General features: G+C 44.4%; 2 protein-coding genes across 2 annotated transcripts in view; both read right to left on the bottom strand.

The window, feature by feature from the left end:
• Positions 1-52: 52 nt before the first annotated feature.
• On the bottom strand, positions 53-5,827 carry LOC116975295 (erythroblast NAD(P)(+)--arginine ADP-ribosyltransferase-like). Its single transcript, XM_033024206.1, has 3 exons — positions 5,593-5,827; positions 3,727-3,843; positions 53-1,612 (listed from the first exon to the last, which is right to left on the bottom strand). Exons 2-3 carry the CDS (start codon positions 3,800-3,802, stop codon positions 684-686), a joined length of 1,005 nt encoding a protein of 334 aa, XP_032880097.1. The 5' UTR covers positions 3,803-3,843; positions 5,593-5,827; the 3' UTR covers positions 53-683.
• A 6,733-nt stretch (positions 5,828-12,560) lies between these two features.
• cps1 (carbamoyl-phosphate synthase 1) overlaps positions 12,561-21,247 on the bottom strand; it is a 164,164-nt gene continuing 155,477 nt past the window's right edge. The window contains exons 35-38 of the mRNA XM_033024205.1: positions 19,365-19,424; positions 17,191-17,303; positions 15,301-15,430; positions 12,561-13,631 (exon numbers count right to left, since the gene is read on the bottom strand). Coding sequence (XP_032880096.1) covers positions 13,530-13,631; positions 15,301-15,430; positions 17,191-17,303; positions 19,365-19,424 — 405 coding nt within the window. The 3' untranslated portion in view covers positions 12,561-13,529. The remainder of the gene's footprint in view (positions 13,632-15,300; positions 15,431-17,190; positions 17,304-19,364; positions 19,425-21,247) is intronic.

Consider the following 21,247-nt stretch of genomic DNA (forward strand, 5'->3'; position numbering starts at 1 on the left):
AAGCTTAAAAAATGAAGTGGTACAAGAAATGTATTAAGTTATATTTGGCTTGTATTATTGTAATGTACTTCTAATAAATAAAATTAAAAAAATTAAAATTAAAAATAATTCCACTTTTGGGAAATGAAAATCTATTGAAAGGGAAAAAGTGAGAAATCAAAGACAATTTGTTCATATACGAGTGAAGGGTAAATGATGGCAAGTCAAGGATATACCGTATATTAAGGGAGGTTGAGCATTCGACAAAAACAAGAAAGGAAACGTGGTATTAAGCACCAAGAACAGGGGAGGTCCTTCGGGAGTGCAGAAAATGTAAGGGGGTGCTGAAAAAGGATTCCCTATCTGCAGCCCCACCTACAGTTTATCTTTTGCTGTGTCTTATGAATCAAGAACAGGCGTAGCCTTGTACTTCCCTAGGAACAGTCAAAAGATATCTTGCCCTTTCTCTTTGTGTTTCAGTGATGATTATTTCGCTTGAAGTCTCTTGCCTTGAAGCTACAAATTAATAATTGCTACTCTTCAATGATATTTAGCAGGATCTTTACATTTGGAATGAGATGAATCCAAAACAGCCAATGAAGCCAGGCAACTCTGCAGAAGGCTGGGCAGTAATTAGAAGTGGGTGGCATCACCGTCCATGTTGTGAGAGACTGTCTCTGCTTCACAAATTCTGCAGGTTCAAGTCAACCAGAAATTAACTTCCGTTTCTTCAAAACCACGATGCATAGAGCGAGCAGCAAAATCAGCAGAATGATCAGAATGGAGGCCCACCACAAAGATGGAGCTTCCAGCACTCTCACTACCCGCAGGTGGCCAGGACCATCGGACTCTAGGCGGACCTCTGTCTGCTGGGTCCCAATGGATGAGAGGACGATGTTGACACCCAGACCCCCATCTTCCCAGTCGACCACTTTTGTAACTTTAAACACCTCGTGAGGTGGGATGAGCACTTCCTCCTCAGTGCGGAAGAAGGAAAGGTTCTGGATGGAGACGCCATGGGCTGTGGTGATGTTGAAGAGAGTGTTGCTGCTCGTCTCCTCATTGGTGAACGTTGTAATGGACTGCATTATATCCAAAGACGTTGATGCAAACTGCCCAAAACGAATGTTTTCCCCTTTGCTGACCTGAACCCTCCTGTCCATCCCTCTGTAAACACGTGTTCCTGGATCAGGGCGCCAAGCACTATTCTGTAATATGCTGAGAGTGACTGACAGAAAGTAATGTAGACTTTTGTAGTGGAAACATTTAGAATATATTTCATCATTCACACCGTAGTTTCTGATGGCTTTATTGAAATTTCTGTAGAGAGGTGGCTGGTCTGAGGTGTAGCACAAGACTGCTATGACGTGCTCTTCCAGCAATCCCTCTGGAATGCTGACCTTCAGCTTTCTGCGCTGCCATTCCTCGGAGGCCTGGAGCCAGGCTGCATCGTAGAATGTGCCATTATTCTTCCGTTCCACCTCAATGTAGTCGATTGCTATCTTGTCCGACTCTGGGCTGTGATTGAAGTGGTAATCAGCAGAATTCGCCGCCATATCCATTTGGATGGCGCCCTTCTTCTCGGCAACATGGCACAAGCGGTGTTCTGAACTTTGATAAAAGCCATTTACCCCTTGGAAAAACAAAGCAGCAATGTGAGAGAAGGGGGAACTCTGAGAGGCAAATAACATCAACACTGATTCCCACACAAACAAGTTATTTGAGTATAAACCCTATTGCCTTTCTAGATTACTATCTGGATTACTATTTTCTTTATGAGTCAGGTGGTTTTGTTTAGTTAAGTTTAGTTTAGCGATGCAGTGCAGAAGCAGGCCCTTCGACCCACTGAGTCAGTGCCGACCAACAATCCCTGTACATTAGCACCATCCTACCCACTAGCGGAACAATTTTATATTTATATTTATACAGTTATACCAAGCCAATTAACCTACAAACCCGTATGCCGTTGGATTGTGGGAGGACACTGAAAGTCTCGGAGAAAACCCACACAGGTCACAGGGAGAGCGTACAAACCCTGTACAGACAGCACCTGTATTCAGGATCGAACCCGGATCTCTGGCTGCTGAACTACAGTGCCCTGCACCTTGCAATGAGAGTTGAAACAGGATGGAGGGTCACTCAAAACAGCCATGGGATACATATTCATCCAGTGCAGAAACAGGCCCTGCAGTCCATGCACCCATATTAACTAATCCTATTTTATACAACCATACTCCCATCAATTTCCCCAGAGATTCACTTACACACTTGGGCAAGTTGCAGCAGTCAATTAATCTTTCAACCAACGTGGTCGTAAGTTTATAAGGTCATAAATCATAGGAGCAGAATCAGGTCATTCGGCCATCTACTCCGCCATTCAATCATGGTTGATCTACCTTTCCCTCAACCCCATTCTCCACCTTCTCCCTGTAACCTTTGACACCCTTACGAATCAAGAACTTGTCAATCTCCATTTAAAAAATATGCCAAGACTTGGCTTCCACAGCCATCTGTGTCAAAGAATTTCACAGATTCGCCACCCTCTGGTTCAAGAAATTCCTCCTCATCTCCTTCCTTAAGGTATGTTTATTTTATTCTGAGGCTATGCCCTCTGGTTCTACACTCTCCCACTAGTGGAAACATTCTCTCCACATCCACTCTATCCAGGCCTTTTGTTATTTGGTAAGTTTCAATGCGGTCCCCTATCATACTTTTAAACATCAGCGAGTACTTGCCCAGAGCCGTCAAACGATCATCATAAGTAATCCCAATCATCCCCGCAATAATTCTCATAAACCTCCTCAGATGTGGGATCCACAATTGCTCAAAGAGCAGTGCCTTATAAAGCTTCCGCATTACTTCCCTGTATTTTGTTTATTCTAGTGCTCTCAAAATGAATGCTAACATTGCCTTTGCCTTCCTTACTACCGAATCAACCTTCAAATTAACCCTTTGGGAATCCTGCACCAGCACTCTCCCAAGTCCCTTTTCACCTCCAATTTCTGAATTCTCTCCCCATTTAGGAAATAGACTGTGCCTTTATTCCTACTACCAAAGTGCATGACCACACACTTTGCTATGCTGTATTCCATCTGCCACTTCTTTGCCCAATCTGCCAACCTGTGCAAGTCCTTCTGCAGATACGCAGCTTCCTCCAAACTACCTGCCCCTCCATCTAGCTTTGCATTATCCGCAAACGTGTCCATAAAGCCATCAATTACATTGTCCAAATAAATAATATACAACATGAAAAGTAGCAATCTCAACACCGACCCTTGCAGAACATCACTGGTCACCGGTAGTCAACAGGAAGAAAAACCCTTTATTCCCATTCTTTGCCTTCTGCCATTCAGTCAATCTTCTATCCTTTCTGATATCTAAGACCATGGGTACTCATCTTGTTTATCAATCTAAAGTGTGGCACTTTATCAAATGCCTTCTGAAAATCCACCTCTTTGGTATGTGGGAAGAAACTGGAACATCTGAAGGAAACCCACATTGTCACAGGGAGAATATGCAGACTTCGTACACATGGACAGAACCTGTGGTCAGGATTTAATCCTCAGCTAATCAGCCCTGGGCTTGTCTTCACATTTCCAATGTTCAAGTACATCTCCATTTCCTGGTTTTTCAGATTTCATTCACCATTTCCTATTTACATGTTCATTCCATGTAAAACCACAAACAATTACTGGCACTAAAATAGAACAGGCATGAAATGTGCATGGTAAGGAATTTCATACTTACGGCAATAACTCAGAATAAAAATCAGAAAGAAACCCAGAAACCTCATTGCAGTGTCTTGGAATCGTGCAACATTCATGTTTATGTGATGAGATACTGCGGGAGGAACCTTTCTGATGCCTGTAATGGAATGAGGTTTAGGTTATCTTTTAATTTCCTCTCAAGCAGCCAGCTTTCCTACAGACATCCAAACAGGTGACACGCAAGACACAAGGACATGCGTCACCATTCCAGCCGCTCCCCATTTACACAACCAAAGTTCTTGGGTACATCACTGATTTTAAAACATTCAGTGTTTCTAGATTAAATTAGAGGTTCCTTATTTAAGATTCTCCATCTCAAATCCGTCATGGTTTTGTACATTGGAGATCGTGTCTCATGAACCTGATTGAGTTTTTTGAAGATGTGACCAAAAAGGTTGATGAGGGCAAATCTGTAGATTTGGATCTATGGGTTTCAGTAAGGAATTCAACAAGGTTCTGCATGGTAGGCTGCTCTGGAAGGTTAGATCGCATGGGATCCACGGAGAGATAATTGAATAGATAGAAAATTGCCTTCTTGGAAAGAAGCAGATGGTGATGGTGGAAGGATGTTTTTCAGTCGGAAGGACTATGACTAGTGGTGTGCCTCAGGGTTCGGTGTTGGGGCCCATTTCTGTTTATCATCCATATCAATGCTTCAAATGTACATGACATGATTAGCAGGTTTGCAGATGACAATAAAGTGGGTGGCATTGTAGATAGTGAAGATGGTTGTCAAAGATTACAGCAGGATCTTGATTGGTTGGGCAGATGGGCAGATTAAGTATTTTTCTATACTTAAAAAGGCTTGGCATTAAATTGGTTAGTAAGTGCATTTGGTTTTAATGGCAATGGAGCTGGAAATTTGATATGTTTTTTTCTCTCTACCTATGGTTTTCTAATTTCAAAGAAGCAGGATATTTCTCAAATTTACTGTAATATAATAAAGCCCAAAAGGGTAGGACGGGGCTGAAGCCCAGTGTTTACATGTTGGAATGGTTTTTTATCATTCTAATAGAATAATTTTCCAACTCCAGTGGTAATTAAACTTTTTTTTTCACTCTTAGTTTTCTTTAGATATTTTTAGGATGTTCAAAAAGTTGAATAAAATAAACACTTAAGAAATGAGCTCATTTATATTTTTTGCTCATGTGACAAAATAAATTATATATAAAATTATACACAAGGGAGAATAAGACGAGAATTACCAAAAAACATAAGAAAATTTAGTCGAGGGCGAATGAAATTTTGTGATAAAGACTCAAGGATGAATGACACTGAAATAGTTTAAGAAGCACTGCGATGAGTCTATGACTATGGCTCACTACCACGGTACAGGACTTCTTGGTCAATTTTATAACACCCACTCCTCTTTTAAAATCTCCCCTATCATGCCTGAATATTCAACAACTGCAATGCTCCAGATCTGCCTTTCTTTCCACCTGTGATTACATTTCCACTATGGTTGTAATATGCACTGGCCAATGTCCAGGTACATATTCCTTCCATTAATAGATTCACACTTAATATAGTATCACGCTCATGCCTGCTCTATCTTCTCAGGGACAGTTAAGGGTGGCAATACGTGTTGCTCACATCCTGGTAAATTAATTTAAAAAAGACATATAGATACATGGAAATACACACAAACACATGGATGCACAGTTACACAGGCATGTGCACACACACGTCACATGTGCTTACAAACTCATGCACACACACACAGGCACACATGCATGTGCATGCCTGCATATATACACATGCATGCACACATTCATACACGTACACACTGAACAATTCAGGCATCGTTATGTTTTGAGCCATTTAAGTCTCATGCAAGTAATCCTACCTGTTGCGGGGAATAACCTGACAGGTATCCTACACACTGTCCCACTTAGCCTTATGTCTCTGGGACACAATCCGTGCCTGTCCTCCTGCTGATTTGCTGGATGATCGCAAACAGTTGCTGATCTGTTGGAATATTCTAGAGGCCAAGTTTAAAAATAAAGAAGTGAAACGTACCCTGCCCCAAGGTAGGCAGGCAGAGTTTTCAGTATTCATTTCATTGAAAGAGTGCTGACAGGCTGGTGTCAATTTTGGGACTGATTCCTCATGAGACAGAAACTTATCTTTGGCCAGGATGTCAGTTTCAAGAGGCGGGTGATGGTTTAGAGTCATAGTGTCAGACAGTGTGGCAACATGCGTCGAGTTCCACTTCGGCCTCGAGTTCCACTTCCTCCATTATGGTCCTCCCTGAACTTATTCCCTGCCAGTGTTAGCACAAGGATTGTTAATGTGGACACAAGGAACTGCAGATGCTGGAATTTTGTGTAGAATACAGTGCTGGAGTAACTCAACGGGTCAGGCAGCATCTCTAGACGACAAGAATAGGTGATGTTTTGTGTCAGGTCCACTCATCAGACTCAATCTGTATTCAGTCTGAAGAAAGGTCCCGACCCAAAATGTCACTTATCCATGTCCTCCAGAGATTTAGTTTAGTTTACTTTATTAGCAAGTGTACTGAGGTACAATGAAAAGCTATTTGTTGCCTGCTCTCCAGTCAGTGGAAAGACTATTCATGATGACAATCGAGTCGTCGACAGTGTACAAAATAAGATAAAGGGAATAACATTTATTGCAATGTCCAGTAACGTTCGATTAAAGATAGTCTGAGGGTCTCCAATTAGGTGGACGGGAGGTCAGGACCACCCTCTAGTTGATCATAGGATGGTACAATTGCCTGATAAAGAGTTGGGAAGAAACTGTCCCTGAATCTGGAGGTGTGCGTTTTAACACTTCTGTACCTCTTGCCTGATGGGAGAGGGAAGAATAGGGAATGTTCGGAATTTTTCACACAAACGGTGGTGGGTGTATGCAACAAGTTACCAGAGGAGGTAGTCGAGGCAGGGACTATCCCAACATTTAAGAAACAGTTCGACAGGTACATAGATAGGATAGGTTTAGAGGGATATGGACCAAATACGGACAGATGGGATAAGTATAGCTGCGACATGTTGGCCGGTGTGGGTGAGTTGACTCTATGACTCTCTATGAGTAATCCTAATGATTGCCACCTAGTATAATGTCAGAGCTCTTGGCACCAATACGTCCACTTCCTCTACCACAAAAACGTCATATCTTGTTTGAAATGAAACCTTAACAAAAGAATGAGAGAGAGCCCATGGGAGAACATAGTGAACTGTGATAAACCATTATACCTCTCTGATAAACAAGGCAGCAGTTACACAGTGGTCTCCTGAGGGAATCATTTTCATGTTACACACCTTACAGTGAAACATACAAATGTATTGGAGGCAGTAAATCAGTGGAGGTCGACTCAGACATCTGTGGTCAGAAAGTTACTAGATAGTATCCTGAGGATAAGATATACATGCATTTAGACACACAGGGGCTGATTAGGGATAGTCAGCATTGATTTATATGTGGGAGATCATGTCTTACAAATCTGATTGAGATTTTTGAAGATGTGATCAAATAAAGGTCGACGAGGGCAGAGCTGTAGATGTATATGTGGATTTCAGCAAGGCATTTGACAAGGTTCTGCATGATAGGCTGCATTGGAAGATTAGATCGCATGTGATTCAAGGAGGTGTAGCTGACTGGATAGAAAATTGGCTCCAGGGAAGGAAGCAGAGGGTTATGGTGGAAGGTTGTAGATGACACTAAAGTGTCATAAACTAGTAAGTTTACAGATGATATTAAAATGGATGGTATTGTAGATAGCGAAGATGGTTACCAAGAATTGCAGCAGGATCGGTTGAGCAGGTGGGCTGCGGGATGGTTAATGGAGTTTAATATAGAAAAGAGTGAGGTGTTGCATTTAGTGAAGTCAAACCAGGGCAGGATCTACACAATGAATGGCCTCTGAAAGAGTGTTGAAGAGCAGAGGGAACTAAGAATGCAGGTACATAGTTCCTTGAAAGTGGCATCACTGCAAAGGATGGTGAAGAATGCGTTCAACACATTGACCTTCATCGCTAAGAGGAGGGAGGTCATGTTACAATTGTACAAAAGATTGGTGAGATCAGAGTATTGTGTTCAGTTTTGGTCACAAGTATTTCTGGTGAGAAGCTTTTCATACGTATATTTAGAGCAAGAGGGGAGCTAGAGGAGCCGAGTCAGTTATTAAATGTGTATTTCTCATCTATAATCACCAAGTAGAAGGCCAATGCAATTGAGGGTTTCAGGGAATGGAACAGCGTGCAAGTTAAGAGGGTGCATAAATCTTGCTTGACGATTTTGATTGAGTTTCGTAAAGTAACAAATTATATGAAGAGGGCAATATAGTTGCATTTGTCTAAATGGTCTTCAGTGAAACCTGACAGCCTCACATTCATCACTGGAACCAAAGGGCAGCACAGTGGAGCAGTTAGTTGAGCTGCTGCCTCACAGCGCCAGAGATCCAGGATCAATCCTGCCCTTACGTGTTGTCCATGTGGAGTTTTCAAGTTTTCATGTTTCCTCTAACATCGCAAAGAAGTGGAGGGGTGAAGGGCCTGTTTCCATGCAGTAAATTGTCCCTAATGTGTGTAGGATAGTGTTAATGGGCGGTGATCGCTGGTCGGTGTGAACTTTGTGGGCCGAAGGGCCTGTTTCTGTACTGTATCTCTAAACTAAATTCGATGGACCAGGAATGAGAAGATGATAATGAAGGATCTTTTTGTGTCTGGAGGCCTGTGACCAGTGATCTTACTCAAGGATCAGCAGCGGGACCCTTGCTGTTTGTTATCAACGTTAATAATTTGGATTTGACTGAAGGACTTATGATTAGCAGGTTTACAATGAGATCAAAATTAGTGACGTTATCAACAGTGAAATGTGTATTTTTAGCTTAAAGAAATATTGATCAACTAAAAATTGGACAGAGCAATGGCAGATTGAATTTAATCCTGATGTGTGTGATGACACTTTTTGGCAGGTCAAATTAACGTATGGCCCACATCTATATCTATATCTATATTATTACTAAAAGTCTCATCTTGACCACTTCCTGTCCACGTTGTAAATAAATGTTAGAAAAAAATGCTACCCTATATCGCTATGATTTTTACACCATCTTACACACCGTCCTCCTCTCCTCCAACCACCCCAAGGTTTTTTCTGATCGGTGAAATAATAAAAAAGTTATGAATGTTAAATAAATTGTGCGATCAGCAGATTGGTCTTCTCTCCTGGTGGTCACCATGATGAAGGTATTGCCCCTTCCGGGGGGGCGCAGGAGAATAAAGCCTTGGAGGCCGGACATGAGCCAGTCACCCCGGAAGGCTGTGAGTGAGAGTGGAGTCCAGAACTGTGAGTCTACGCCATGAGTGAACTGAAATGTAAGTCTGCACTGTGCATGAATTGGATTGTTGGTCTGCCCTGTGCTGCTTGAACCAAATTGAATTGAAGGGTTGGGCTGCACTGAGCTGCTTGAACTGAATTGAATATAAGGGTTGGTCTGCCCTGTGCTGCTTGAACTCAATTGAATGGAAGGGTTGGTCTGCACTGTGCTGCTTAAACTCAATTGAATGGAAGGGTTGGTTTGTCCGGAAGTCCCGCTCACTGCGGATGGTGTGTGAGATAGTGGGTGTGTGAGATGCAGGGTGTGTATGTGAGTGTGTGAGAGATGGAGGGTGTGTGAGATGGAGTGTGTATATGTGTGTGTGATGGAGGGTGTGTGTGTGTCCACCAGCCGTGAGTCAACTGCCAGCCCACCAGCCTTGAGTGAGTCAACTGCCAGCCCACCAGCCTTGAGTGAGTCAACTGCCAGCCCACCAGCCTTGAGTGAGTCAACTGCCAGCCCACCAGCCGTGAGTGAGTCAACTGCCAGCCCACTAGCCGTGAGTGAGTCAGCTGCCAGCCCACCAGCCGTGAGTGAGTCGGCTGCCAGCCCAACAGGCCCGAGTGAGTCGGCTGCCAGCCCACCAGGCCCGAGTGACTGAGCTGCCAGCCCAAGAATTCATTTGGCCCACAATGTCCATACTAGCCCCCCTGGAAACCAGTCCCTTCGGCCCACAACACCCATACTAGTGCTCCAGAAAGGCCCCAGCCACCAATATTGGAATTGGTGGAGAGGTGGAATATTGCGTTGGGGGACCAGCCCTCCCGTGTGAACACTTAGTCTAGTTATCTACTGATAATCAAGTCCAATGGCATAGCGAGGAACAGATGGACTTTGGTGGATAAGTCAAAGGTGGTAGCAAGGCAAGGCAAGGCAAATTTATTTGTATAGCACCATTCGTGCAAACTGCAATTCAAGGTGCTTTACAGGAAAGAAAAAATAAAATAGTAGCACATGTAAGTAAGGTGATGAAGAAGGCATCGGGGATGCTGGCCTTCTTTAGCCCAGGCATAGAAAACAAGAAAGGGTGGCACAGTGGCGCATAGGTAGTTGCTGCTTTACAGAGCTTACGGCGCCAGAAACCTGGGTTCGATCCTGGCTAAGGGTTCGGCCTGGATGGAGTTTGTACATTCTCCCCGTGACCGCATTCTCCGAGAACTTCAATTTCCTCCCAGGTTTATAGCTTAATTGGCATGGTAACAATTGTCCCTAGAGTTTGATAGTGTGTCAATGTGCAGGTATTGTTTGTCGGTGCAGACTCAATGGGCCGAAGGGCCTGTTTCCACGATTATCTCTCAACTGAACTGAAGAGCAGGGTCATCGTACAATGTTATTAAACTAGGCAAGGCCACAGCTGGTAAATTATGTGCAGTTTATGGGACCACACTCGAGGAAGGACATGATTGCACTGGTGGAGATATTTAACAAGGAACACTTCAGCTATATACAGAGATTAGATAGACTAGGAGTGATCTTCTTTGAGCAAAGGAGGCTGACAGGGGACTTGATAGAGCTACACAAAATTATGAAAAAGTTTGATCTTTCAAAACCTTTCCTCCAATGGCGACAACTGATACCCGCGAACATAGCTTTAAGATAAGGAGCTGGAGGAGATTTGACAAAGGCATTTTTCATGTAGAGTAGTTCAAGTCTGTAATGCACTGCCTGAAGATTTTGTGGGAGGAAAACGGGGCACCCGGAGAAAGCCAATGCGATCACAAGGAAAATGTACAAACTCCGCATAGACAGCACCCGTAGTCAGGATCGCATCCAGGTCTCAGGCACTGTCAGGCAGAAACTCTATCCATGTGTCACTGTGCCTCCCAACAATAGTATGAAGGATGTGGAGACTTCGGAAAGGATGTAGGACGTCACCAGGATTGCCAAGATTGGAGTATATTATCTATAATGAGAGGTTGAACAAACTTGGATTGTTTTCTCTGCAGCATCAGAGGCTGAGAAGAGACCTGATGGAAGGTCATAAATTTAAGAACCATAGATAGGGCAGATGGAATGTTTTTCTCAGCATGGAAATGTCAAATACTAAAAGATTAAGGGTGGGGCAGAGATTTAAAGGAGATATGGGAGGCAAGTTTTTGTTTAAACAGAGGGATGTGCCAGGAGCACACTACCATTTTAGATGGTAGAGAAGCAGATCGCAATATTTAAGAGGCATTAAGACAAACAGATGAACCTGCAGGGAATTGATGGGTATGGACCACTGCAGGCAGATGGGATTAGTTTAATTTGGCTTCATGGTGCGCTGAAGGGCCTGTACCTGTGCTAAGGAGGATGCCGTGAACAGAAACGTCAGTATAGCAATGTGTAAGGGAATTGAAATGGCTTGCAACTAGGATCTCCAGAAACTCTGGTGGTCTGCGAGCAAGTGTTCAGCAAAACTACTTTGTACCTGGTCTCACTGATGTAATGGAGGTTACATTGGGAGCACCAGATACAGGAGACAAGGGTGAAGGGAGGACTGTCGGATTCCCTGAATGGAGGTGAGGGAGGAGGTGTGGAGAGGTCACATACAAACAGCGCCTCATATTCCTCTTGGGTAGCTTACATCCCAACAGCATGAATTTTGAATTCTCTATTTTCAGGTAACCTCCCACCCCATACTCATATACCATTTTTCCCCCCCACACCAGCACACATTTGCCTTTCCACTCACCCTAGCCCCATCACTCATTTCCTTTCCTCTCCTCCTATTCATCTCCCACTCTTCCCGACTCCCACATTTTCCAACATTGCCCCTCCCCCCCCCAATTAAATTTCAACCAATATCCCTTCCTCTGGTTCGATATTTCTCTCCTCATCTTCTTTCCTATCAAAATCAACATTGCCCCCTTTTGTTTCCACTTCCAGCCATGGTTTTTATCTCCACCCATCCACCAATCATCCATCCTCATCTGAAACCATCTGTCACTTGCCAGTTCTTGCCCTGACCCTTCCCCTTACCCATGTCTCCCTTCTCCTTCATCAGTCTGAAGATGGGTTACCATCAAAAATAGATTCACACAAAATGCTGGAGTAACTCAGCGGGAGAGGCAGCAACTCTGGATGGAAGGAATGGTCGATGTTTCGGTTTGAGATATATCTGTTTTTCCCTCCACATATGCTGCCTGACCTGTTGAGTTCCTTCAGCACCTTTTTTCTTATGCTCAAGATTCCAGCATCTAGTCTTCTGTATCTCCATAATCTGATCTAACTGACCCCATCAACCCATTTGGTCTTTTATTCTCAGATATATTCCCTTAGTTGAATCTCTATCTTCTCTACAATTTAAAACAAACTTGATTTCTCTTGTTCCCAGTTCTGATATGGACCACGGGACTGAAACATTGATTGCGTCTCGTTCCACAGATGCTGCCTGATTTGCCGATGTTTCCACCATTTTCTATTTCTCACACTGTGTTTGTGAGATGGACATGGTCGACAATCCCCTTCGCTCACAAGTTACATACCATTAATTTTAATTAAAGAACAGTTTATTTGTGTAGGGTTGGCTTACAAGGAATTGTCACGGTTTACATAAGAATAAACAGAACCCAAAGCACTATGGAAAGAACTGATTTGATGGCCCTGCTCATGATATAAGAGCACAGCATTGGTAGTAGTTATGTGTGACAGAGTGACTGTGGTGGAGAGCTAGTGAGGGCAGCCGGGACTCATTGGATGTTCAGCAGCAGCATTCTCCAAGGTTGGATCCAGTGAGACTATTCCCACCTTATGGTCATCGTCCATGGCATTTGTGAAGGTTGCCCTAATACAACCTGCCAGGGTACTGGAGAGAGTGAGGGAAAGAGAGAACGAATGCTGCAAATCCACAAACGATACAGGAAATACAATGGTAGACTTTTGACAGGGATAACCTGGGCACCATTCCCAGACTGTGCAGTGGCTGGCAGTGTCAGGCTGGATCAATCACTATCTTACATGTGAACAGGATGGCCTGGTGGCTCGATGCAAGAACTCAGACTGCCTCAGCTCCTGGCCTTCCAATCATCACCCGTCGCTGGGCACCCAACAGACGTGGCCTGCTGCACCACCGGTCAGCTCAACATCACCTATAGGCATCAGGGGAGTTGTGCAGAAAGATTGAAGCAATCCCACAATTGCTAGATTGTTAGTAACTGCAGTCTTACAGATGACTCAGTCGGTGCTGTGCAGAGCAGGCAAGAGGCTAAACAGCACGAGAATATCGGTGACAGGTAGGAACTCAGTGCGCTCGGGGGATGCAAACTTCTTACCGCAGTAAACAAGACAACAAACAGTTAATTACACAGTGCTTAAACCTCTGGGAGCTGAATGAAGTGAAAGTCCAAGTAGCAATGAAATCTCTCTTTATTCAAAAAGTTAGAGACTGTAGTTTCTTGTAGTTTCTGTCAGAGAACCAGCTTTGTACAGGTGTGGTGGGTGGACTGCCGATTGTGCCAAGCTCACTGCAATCCTCTGATCACACTGTTCTCACGATAGTGATACAGGCTGGTGGAGTCCAGCTTCCCGCAGTGCTTAATGGCTTCCGCAAAAAGTTTGGCGATCTGGAAAGAATTGGTACCATTATTAATCCGGCATTGGAAGAGATTCTGATGAGAGAGAGTGTGGTTAACTGCCACTGAGGGACTGTGAGGAAGGCCAGAACACTGGATTCAGCCTGCCTGAACAACTGGTTGAGAAATCTCATGCAGGCACCTCGGATATACAAGGACTGCTGAGCTGGAGAGTGTAATAAGGTGTTCCACTATGTGCAGGGCAGTGGCAAAAAAAAAAAATCAACATCCTATACACCAGACTCTCTTGGCCTCATGCAGCACAATTCTGATTTCCCACACTTGAGCCTTTCTAATCTGGGTTTCTATTGCCAGGTGAATCGTGCCAGAACTCCACCACCCTGATCACCTGGAGCCCAGCCTCCAAAATGCCAAACAGAAGGCTCAGTATTGACAAAGCTCTGCCCCCACCTGGGTCCATTGCTGATTTTATGAAGGTCACTGGATCATTTTTATTGTCCAGAAACTGGAATATGCCCTTCGTAGATCACTAAACTGGCCCTAGTTATACTGTTGGTACCCAAATACATCACCTGTACAATCCAGAAGGAATCAATAAGGTGTCTGCTTGGTTTAGACCTGAAACAAGACCTGCATGGTTCTTGATGCGACACTATCACACCCGTTATCAGGGCATTCAGCTTTCGTGCCACATACCATATGCCAATCAGGCAGCAGCAATGCCCCATATGAATGCAAGGGAGGGGATTGAAGTTGGGACAGGGACCCACATTTCACCCAACAGGAGACTGAAGCTTGGAGTGCCTGGAGGCCCCCAGAATTGGGAGACTGGAAGGAGATGCTGCCAGCCAGATGTCCACCTTCCCCTCAGATAGACACAAAAACGTGAACTCAGCGGGTCAGACAGCATCTCTGGAGGAAAGGCACAGGTGACGCTGTCTAACCCACTGAGTTACTCAAACTTTTTGTGCCTATCTTCGGTTTAAACCAGCATCTGCAGTTCCTTCCTACACACCTTCCCCTCAGGATAGTTAGCACTGAGTCTTTTGGCTCAAGAGGCTTCTGAGAGAGAGCTTAGAAAATTGTAATAGCAGGTTAAGGAATGGTATATATTCCTGGGTAATTCTTCCTAGGTTTTTGGTGTCATCGAGATGGTAGGTGGGATAGTTGAATGGTCCTCCTACGTGTTGGGAGTCAGGGGCATTTCTAGTGCAACTAAGGACAACACCTGCAGTAAGTACATTCAGGTTGTGGAGGAAAGTATACTTTCAATATTTAAGTACCACCTAGATGAGCACTGGAATCACCAAGACAAAGAAGATAATGGACTGTGCAGGTAAGTGGGATTAATGTGGATAGTTACTTGATAGTAGGCAGATGGTCAACTTGATAGGCCATGTTTCTGTGCCACATGACTCTAATAATGGCATCTACCTGTCAATATGGAACATTGCTTGGATTTGCCTGAGGGAAAATGTTCAAGTTCAGGGTGAACCAATTTTTCTACCTCATATCTGGCAGAATCCAAGGCAACAATTAAATGATCTATAAAAGTGACATAACGCTTGCGATGGCCCAGCCACTGTCTCTCCCCACTGCACATGCATGGTTTCTGCTCCACACAACCACTATGCCAGGCATTAACCTTCCCCTCCCATCACTCTGCATGCACCCCAATGGCCAGTGGTCAGCATATTACCTGGAAGTTGGTAATGAGGGGCACTCCATGATCGATGGCCATTCTTCGGATCAGGTAATTCTCCCTCATAAAGCGTGTGTTGTTGTTGGGCAGGTTGATCACTAAGTCAATGACTCCATCACGAATAAATCTGAAAGGAAAATGGAGAGGAGGAGGAAGGGGTTACTTGTCATAGAGAGATACATTGTGGAAACAGGAGCTTCGGCCCAACTCGACCACACCGGCCAACAATGTCCCAGTTACACTAGTCACACTTGCCTGCGCTTGGTCCATAGCCCTCCAAACCTTTCCTATCCATGTATCTGTCCAATGTTTTCTTAAACAATGGGATAGTCCCAGCCTCAACTACCTCCTCAGGCAGCTTGTTCCATGCACCACCAACCTCTGTGTGAAATCGTTACCCCTTAGATTCCTATTAAATCTTTTCCCCTTCACCTCGAACCTATGTCCTCTGGTCCTCGATTCCCCTACTTTGGTTAAAAGACTCTGTGCATTTACCCGATCTATTCCTCTCATAATTTTGTATACCTCTATAAGATCTCCCCTCATCCTCCTGCGCTCCATGAAATAGAGGCCCAGACTCTTCAACCACTCCCTAAAGCTAAGTCCTGGCTCTAGTCCTGGCAAAATCCTCGTAAATCTTCTCTGAAACCTTTCAAGCTTGACAATATCTTTCCCAAAACTGAACACAATATTCTAAATGCAGTCTCACCAATGTCTTATTCAACTGCAACATGACCTCCCAACTTCTATACTAAATACTCTGACCAATGACTGCCAAAGTGCCAAAAGCCTTTTTGACCACCTTATCTACCTGCGACTTGACCTTCAAGGAACCATGCACTTGTACTCCTAGATCCCTCTGCTGTACAGCACTTCCCAGAGACCGACTATTTACTGTGTAGGTCCTGCCCTTGTTCGACGTCCCAAAATGCAACGCCTCACACATCTCCGTATTAAATTCCATCAACCATTTCTCCGCCCACCTGGCAAATCAATCCAGACCTCCCCCCCTCTACTCTATCCAAGGACCCAAGCAGTCTTTCCAATGTGAGGCAGAGGTTCACCTGCACCACCTCCAAACTCATCTATTGCATCCGCTGCGCCAGGTGTCAACTGCTCTACATCGGTGAGAGCAAGCGCAGGCTTGGCGATCGCTTCGCCTGACACCTCCGCACAGTTTGCATTAACCAACTCGATCTCCCGGTGGCTCAGCACTTCAACTCCCCCTCCCATTCCGTATCCGACCTTTCTGCCCTGGGCCTCCTCCATGGCCAGAGCGAGTCCCACTGCAAATTGGAGGAGCAGCACCTCATATTTCGCTTGGGTAGTTTACACCCCAGCAATATGAACATTGACTTCTCCAATTTCAAGTAGTCCTTGCTTTCTCCCTCCACTTCCCAGCTCTCCCACAGCCCACTGTCTCCACCTCTTCCTTTCTTCTTCCCCCCCCCCCCCCCCACATCAGTCCGAAGAAGGGTCTCATCCCAAAACATTCATGTGAATTTGTGGAATTCCCTGCCACAGAGGGCAGTGGAGGCCAAGTCACTGGATGGATGGATTTAAGAGAGTTAGATAGAGCTCTAGGGGCTAGTGGAATCGAGGGATAAGGGGAGAAGGCAGGCACGGGTTATTGATTGAAATACATGATCACAATGAATGGCTCGAAGGGCCGAATAGCCTCCTTCTGCACCTATTTTCTATATTTCTATGTTAAAATCTTAACACTGTGTAGAACAAAGAAGGTGATGCGTGCCTGCTTCCCTGTGTTTGAACCCCTTGATTGTCTGCTCCATGTTTTTCCCCAATATACCTTCTCCCCCTTTCAGGCACAATCATGATTCATCACATGGATCTCTAACACCAGAGGCTAAACAGAGAATCACTTACTTGCTGTATGAAGGGATGGAAGAATTGTGGTCTTCTGCCGTGGGCCATGACACGAGACCAGTGATGACATCATTGGCGTTCAACCAGGCCGACGTGCCTTCTGTAGCATAAAGCTTCAAAACAAGGACAATAAGGTTCATGTCACACATGGGACTCTTCATTCTTTGAGCCCCACTCTACAATGCTCATAATGGAGATTTGCTACGAAGCAAAGCTCATGTGACTTCCACATCTTACTCTCCTGTCTGAGCCATTGAGTAAGAACGCATTTTATGTTTCTTCGTAAAGCCAAGAATTTGTCTCATCCAGCTTTCCCAGAAATCAGGACAATGGTCTTTGACATCTCAGCATTCCCAGGGATCAACAAGGGCAGCATGCAATATCTTGATATTCCCATAGTGAAATCACAGCGCTAATGTGTTCTCCTGGCATTCCCCCGTATGGGCTAAGGTTATTGTAATGTCCCCGATCACGTCAGAGTTCATAGAGTCATAGAGTGATACAGTGTGGAAACACGCCCTTCAGCCCAACTTACCCACACCAGCCAACATGTCTCAGCTACACTCGTCCTACCTGCCCGTGTTTGGTCCATATCCCTTCACACGTGTCTTATCCATGTACCTGGCAAACTATTTCTTAAATATTGGGTTAGTCCCTGCCTCAACTACCTCCTCCAGCAGCTTGTTCCATACATCCTCCACCATTTGTGTGAAAAAGTTACCCCTCAGATTCCTATTAAATCTTTTTCCCTTCACCTTAAACCCGTGCCCTCTGGTCCTCAATTCATCTACTGGGCAAGAGACTCTGTGCATCTACCCAATCTCTTCCTCTCATGATTTTATACAAATCTACAAGATCATTCCTCACCCTCCGGTGCTCCAAGGAATAGAGTCTCAACCTACTTAACCTCTCCCTATAGCTTAGACCCTCTAGTCCTCGCAACATCCTAGTAACCTCGGTGGTTTGACATCTGCAGTAAGAACAAGATTCACTGGATAGAGACGATCGATGAGGATGCAGCCGAGGATGGCAAATTTCCGTTTAGAGGAGGGAGAGTAGATTAGCTAGGTTTGTTTTCCTTGGACCAGAAGAGGCCAAGAGGGCAACTGGTAAAGATAAATGTAGAGATGAGAGGCATACATCGGGTAGATTGTTGGAAACATATCTCCACAGCAGAACTATCTGTAACCAGAGGTCATAGTTTTATGGTGAGGAGTAAGAGGATCAGAGGAGATTGGAGGATTTTTTTTTTACACCCAAAGAATGATTGGAATTTGGAATCAGCCTGAGTGGGTAATGGTGGGCGAAACCCTCACAACACTTTGGTATCTAAACCAGCATTGAAATCGACACGTTGTAGAAAGCTATGGACAAAGTGCTGGTAAATGGGACGAATACAGATGGGTACATGGTCCGCATTGACATATGGGCCATAGAGCCTCTCTCAGTGCTGTATGACTCTAATCCAGCATTCCCGGCATAAAAAGCAGGCAGGTTGTCATGTGCTAATACTTTGTTGTTCCCCGAATCTCAGGAATTATATTCTGATATTCCCTTTGACGTGGGCAGAGATGTAGAGCAGAGGAATTGTGACAGCCTTGCATTCCTCAGATCAGGGCTGAATCTGTCTGGAGGTGAAATCATATCCTGAATAGACAATCTCACCAGGGCACCAGCAGAATCAAAGTATGGCACACGGCTTCATTACATGGCTCCGTTCTCAGTTCTCCTGACTCTTAAACCATCTCTCAACATGTTGTGTTCTCACTGTGATCATATCCATGAGTCCAAATCACAATATCCTGAGTACAAGAGTATTGCTGTACTTACAAGAAATGGTGTTCAGGAAAAGGTTCATTCCAAACTCAAGGCTCTCCGTAGTCACAGCCTTATTTATTAGGGCAAGTGCAACTCACCAAGCCACCACTCCAGTCAGTGACCCTACAACACAGCCAGTGATGGAGCTCTTTCATTCACTGACCAGGGCTGAACCCAGTGGGTGCTTGAATGCCTTACACTCATTCCCAATGGAGACATTCTTCATCTCAGGTTCACCAAAATCCACAAACAGCTCAACCATATGATTCCTGAAGTCTGGCTGAGGCAGAGTGATGCAAATGCCCATTCTACACTTTAAGAAACGGAGTGTTACATCTGCTGCGGGAGTGACCCACCTTGTATCCTTGCTCGTGCAGTTGCTCCGCTATGTGCAGGAACTTTGATCGGAAGGAGCTCTGAAAGAAAGGAAGAAAGAGAGAGGTCAATCAGTCTGAATGAAGGTCTGTGGTGATTATTCTGAGCATCAGTGAACAGTGTACAGAGTCCCAGCCAGGAATATATCATGGGGAAACAAGAAGCTGCAGTTGCTGCAACCTTGAACAACCAACAAAATAATGGAGGAATTCAGTGGGTCAGGCAACGTTTGCAGAGACAAGCAGACTGACCCTTCTTCAGACTGATGGAGTGAAGAGGAGATAGCTGTTAAGAGGAAGTGAGGAGAAGTGGGGCAAAAGCGAACTAGTAATAGGTGCATTCAGTGGAGAAAGAAGGGTGGAGATAGTTATCAAGGCTGGAGTTGGAGAAAAGAAAAGGGTACAAATGGTGTAATCTATATGATGTAGATATAATCTACATGGTCTGATCAATATTATCAGCCATGATCACATTGAATGGCGGTGCAGGCTCGAAGGGCCGAATGGCCTACTCCTGCACCAATTTTCTATGTTTCTATGTTTCTAATAAGGAAGGCGTTAAAATCTGGGCAAATTGATCATATAACGTAGGAGTAGAATTAAACTGTTTGGCCAATCGAGTTTGCTCCGCCATTCGATCACAGTTGATCTATTTTACCCTCTCAACTCCATTCGATTGCTTTCTCCCAGTAATCTTTGACACCCTTATTAATCAAGATCCTATCAACCTCTGTTTTAAAAATACCCAATGACCGTCTCCAGAGACGTCTGGGGTGATGTATCCCATAGATTTGCCACCTCATAGTGAAATTCCTCCTCGTCTCCATTGTAAAGGTATGTCCGTTTATTCTGAGTTTGTGCCCTCTTGTCTTAAACTCTCCCACTACTGGAAGCATCTGCTCCACATCCACTTAATGAGATCCCCTCTCATTCTTCTATCCTCCAGTGAGTACAGGCCCAGAGCCATCAAACGTTCCTCATATGTTAACCCAATCAACCCCATGATCATTCTCGTAAACCATCTCTGACCCTCTCCACCACCAGCAGGTATGGGGCACAAAATTGCTCACAATATTCCAAATGTGATCTGACTAGCGCCTTATAAAGCCTCAGCATTACATCCTTATTTTTTTTATTTTCTAGTCCTCTCAAAATGAATGCTAACGTTGCATTTGCCTTCCTGACTACGAACCCAACCTGCAAATTAACCTGTTGAAAATCCTGCACCAACAGTCCCAAGACTCTTTGCAGTTCCAATTTCTGAATCCGCTCCCCATTTAGAACCTAATCAAATAGTTATTCCTTCGACCAAAGTGCATGACCATACACTTTGCTGTGCTCTGTTCGCTACTTATTTGCCTACTCTCCCATCCTGTCCAAATCCTTCTGCATCCTCAACACTAGCTGCTCAAATTCCCTCAGCAGAACCTTTTTCCTTGTTCTGCCTACATAGTTGATGGAAATGTGGGGAGAATTAAATGGTGGGTGCACTTTAGTGTAAATGGGTACTTGATGATCAGATGGACTTGATGCGACGGTTTTCATGCTGCATGACTCAACAATGCTACTAAAGCAATCACATGATGTGCAGAAAAATGGAATATATGAAGAGCCATTCTCAATTTATTGAATGGTAAAGTAGGTAAGAGGAGAGGGACAGCTTTTAATTTGATGTGTGTCCAGTTGTTTTACCATTTTCAAGAGCTTTGTCACAATCTCAATACTGCTACTTCTTGTGTCACCACAGGCCAGTTCTGTATATGCATTGACTTACATATACTACAGCATATTTAGCAGATGGTCAATGCAAAAGCTGGCTCCAGGAAGTTGGGTCAATGTGCACTTTCCCAAACAACATGTTCTAA

This window comes from Amblyraja radiata, chromosome 7 (assembly GCF_010909765.2).
Source record: "Amblyraja radiata isolate CabotCenter1 chromosome 7, sAmbRad1.1.pri, whole genome shotgun sequence".
Taxonomy (NCBI): Eukaryota; Metazoa; Chordata; class Chondrichthyes; order Rajiformes; family Rajidae; genus Amblyraja; species Amblyraja radiata.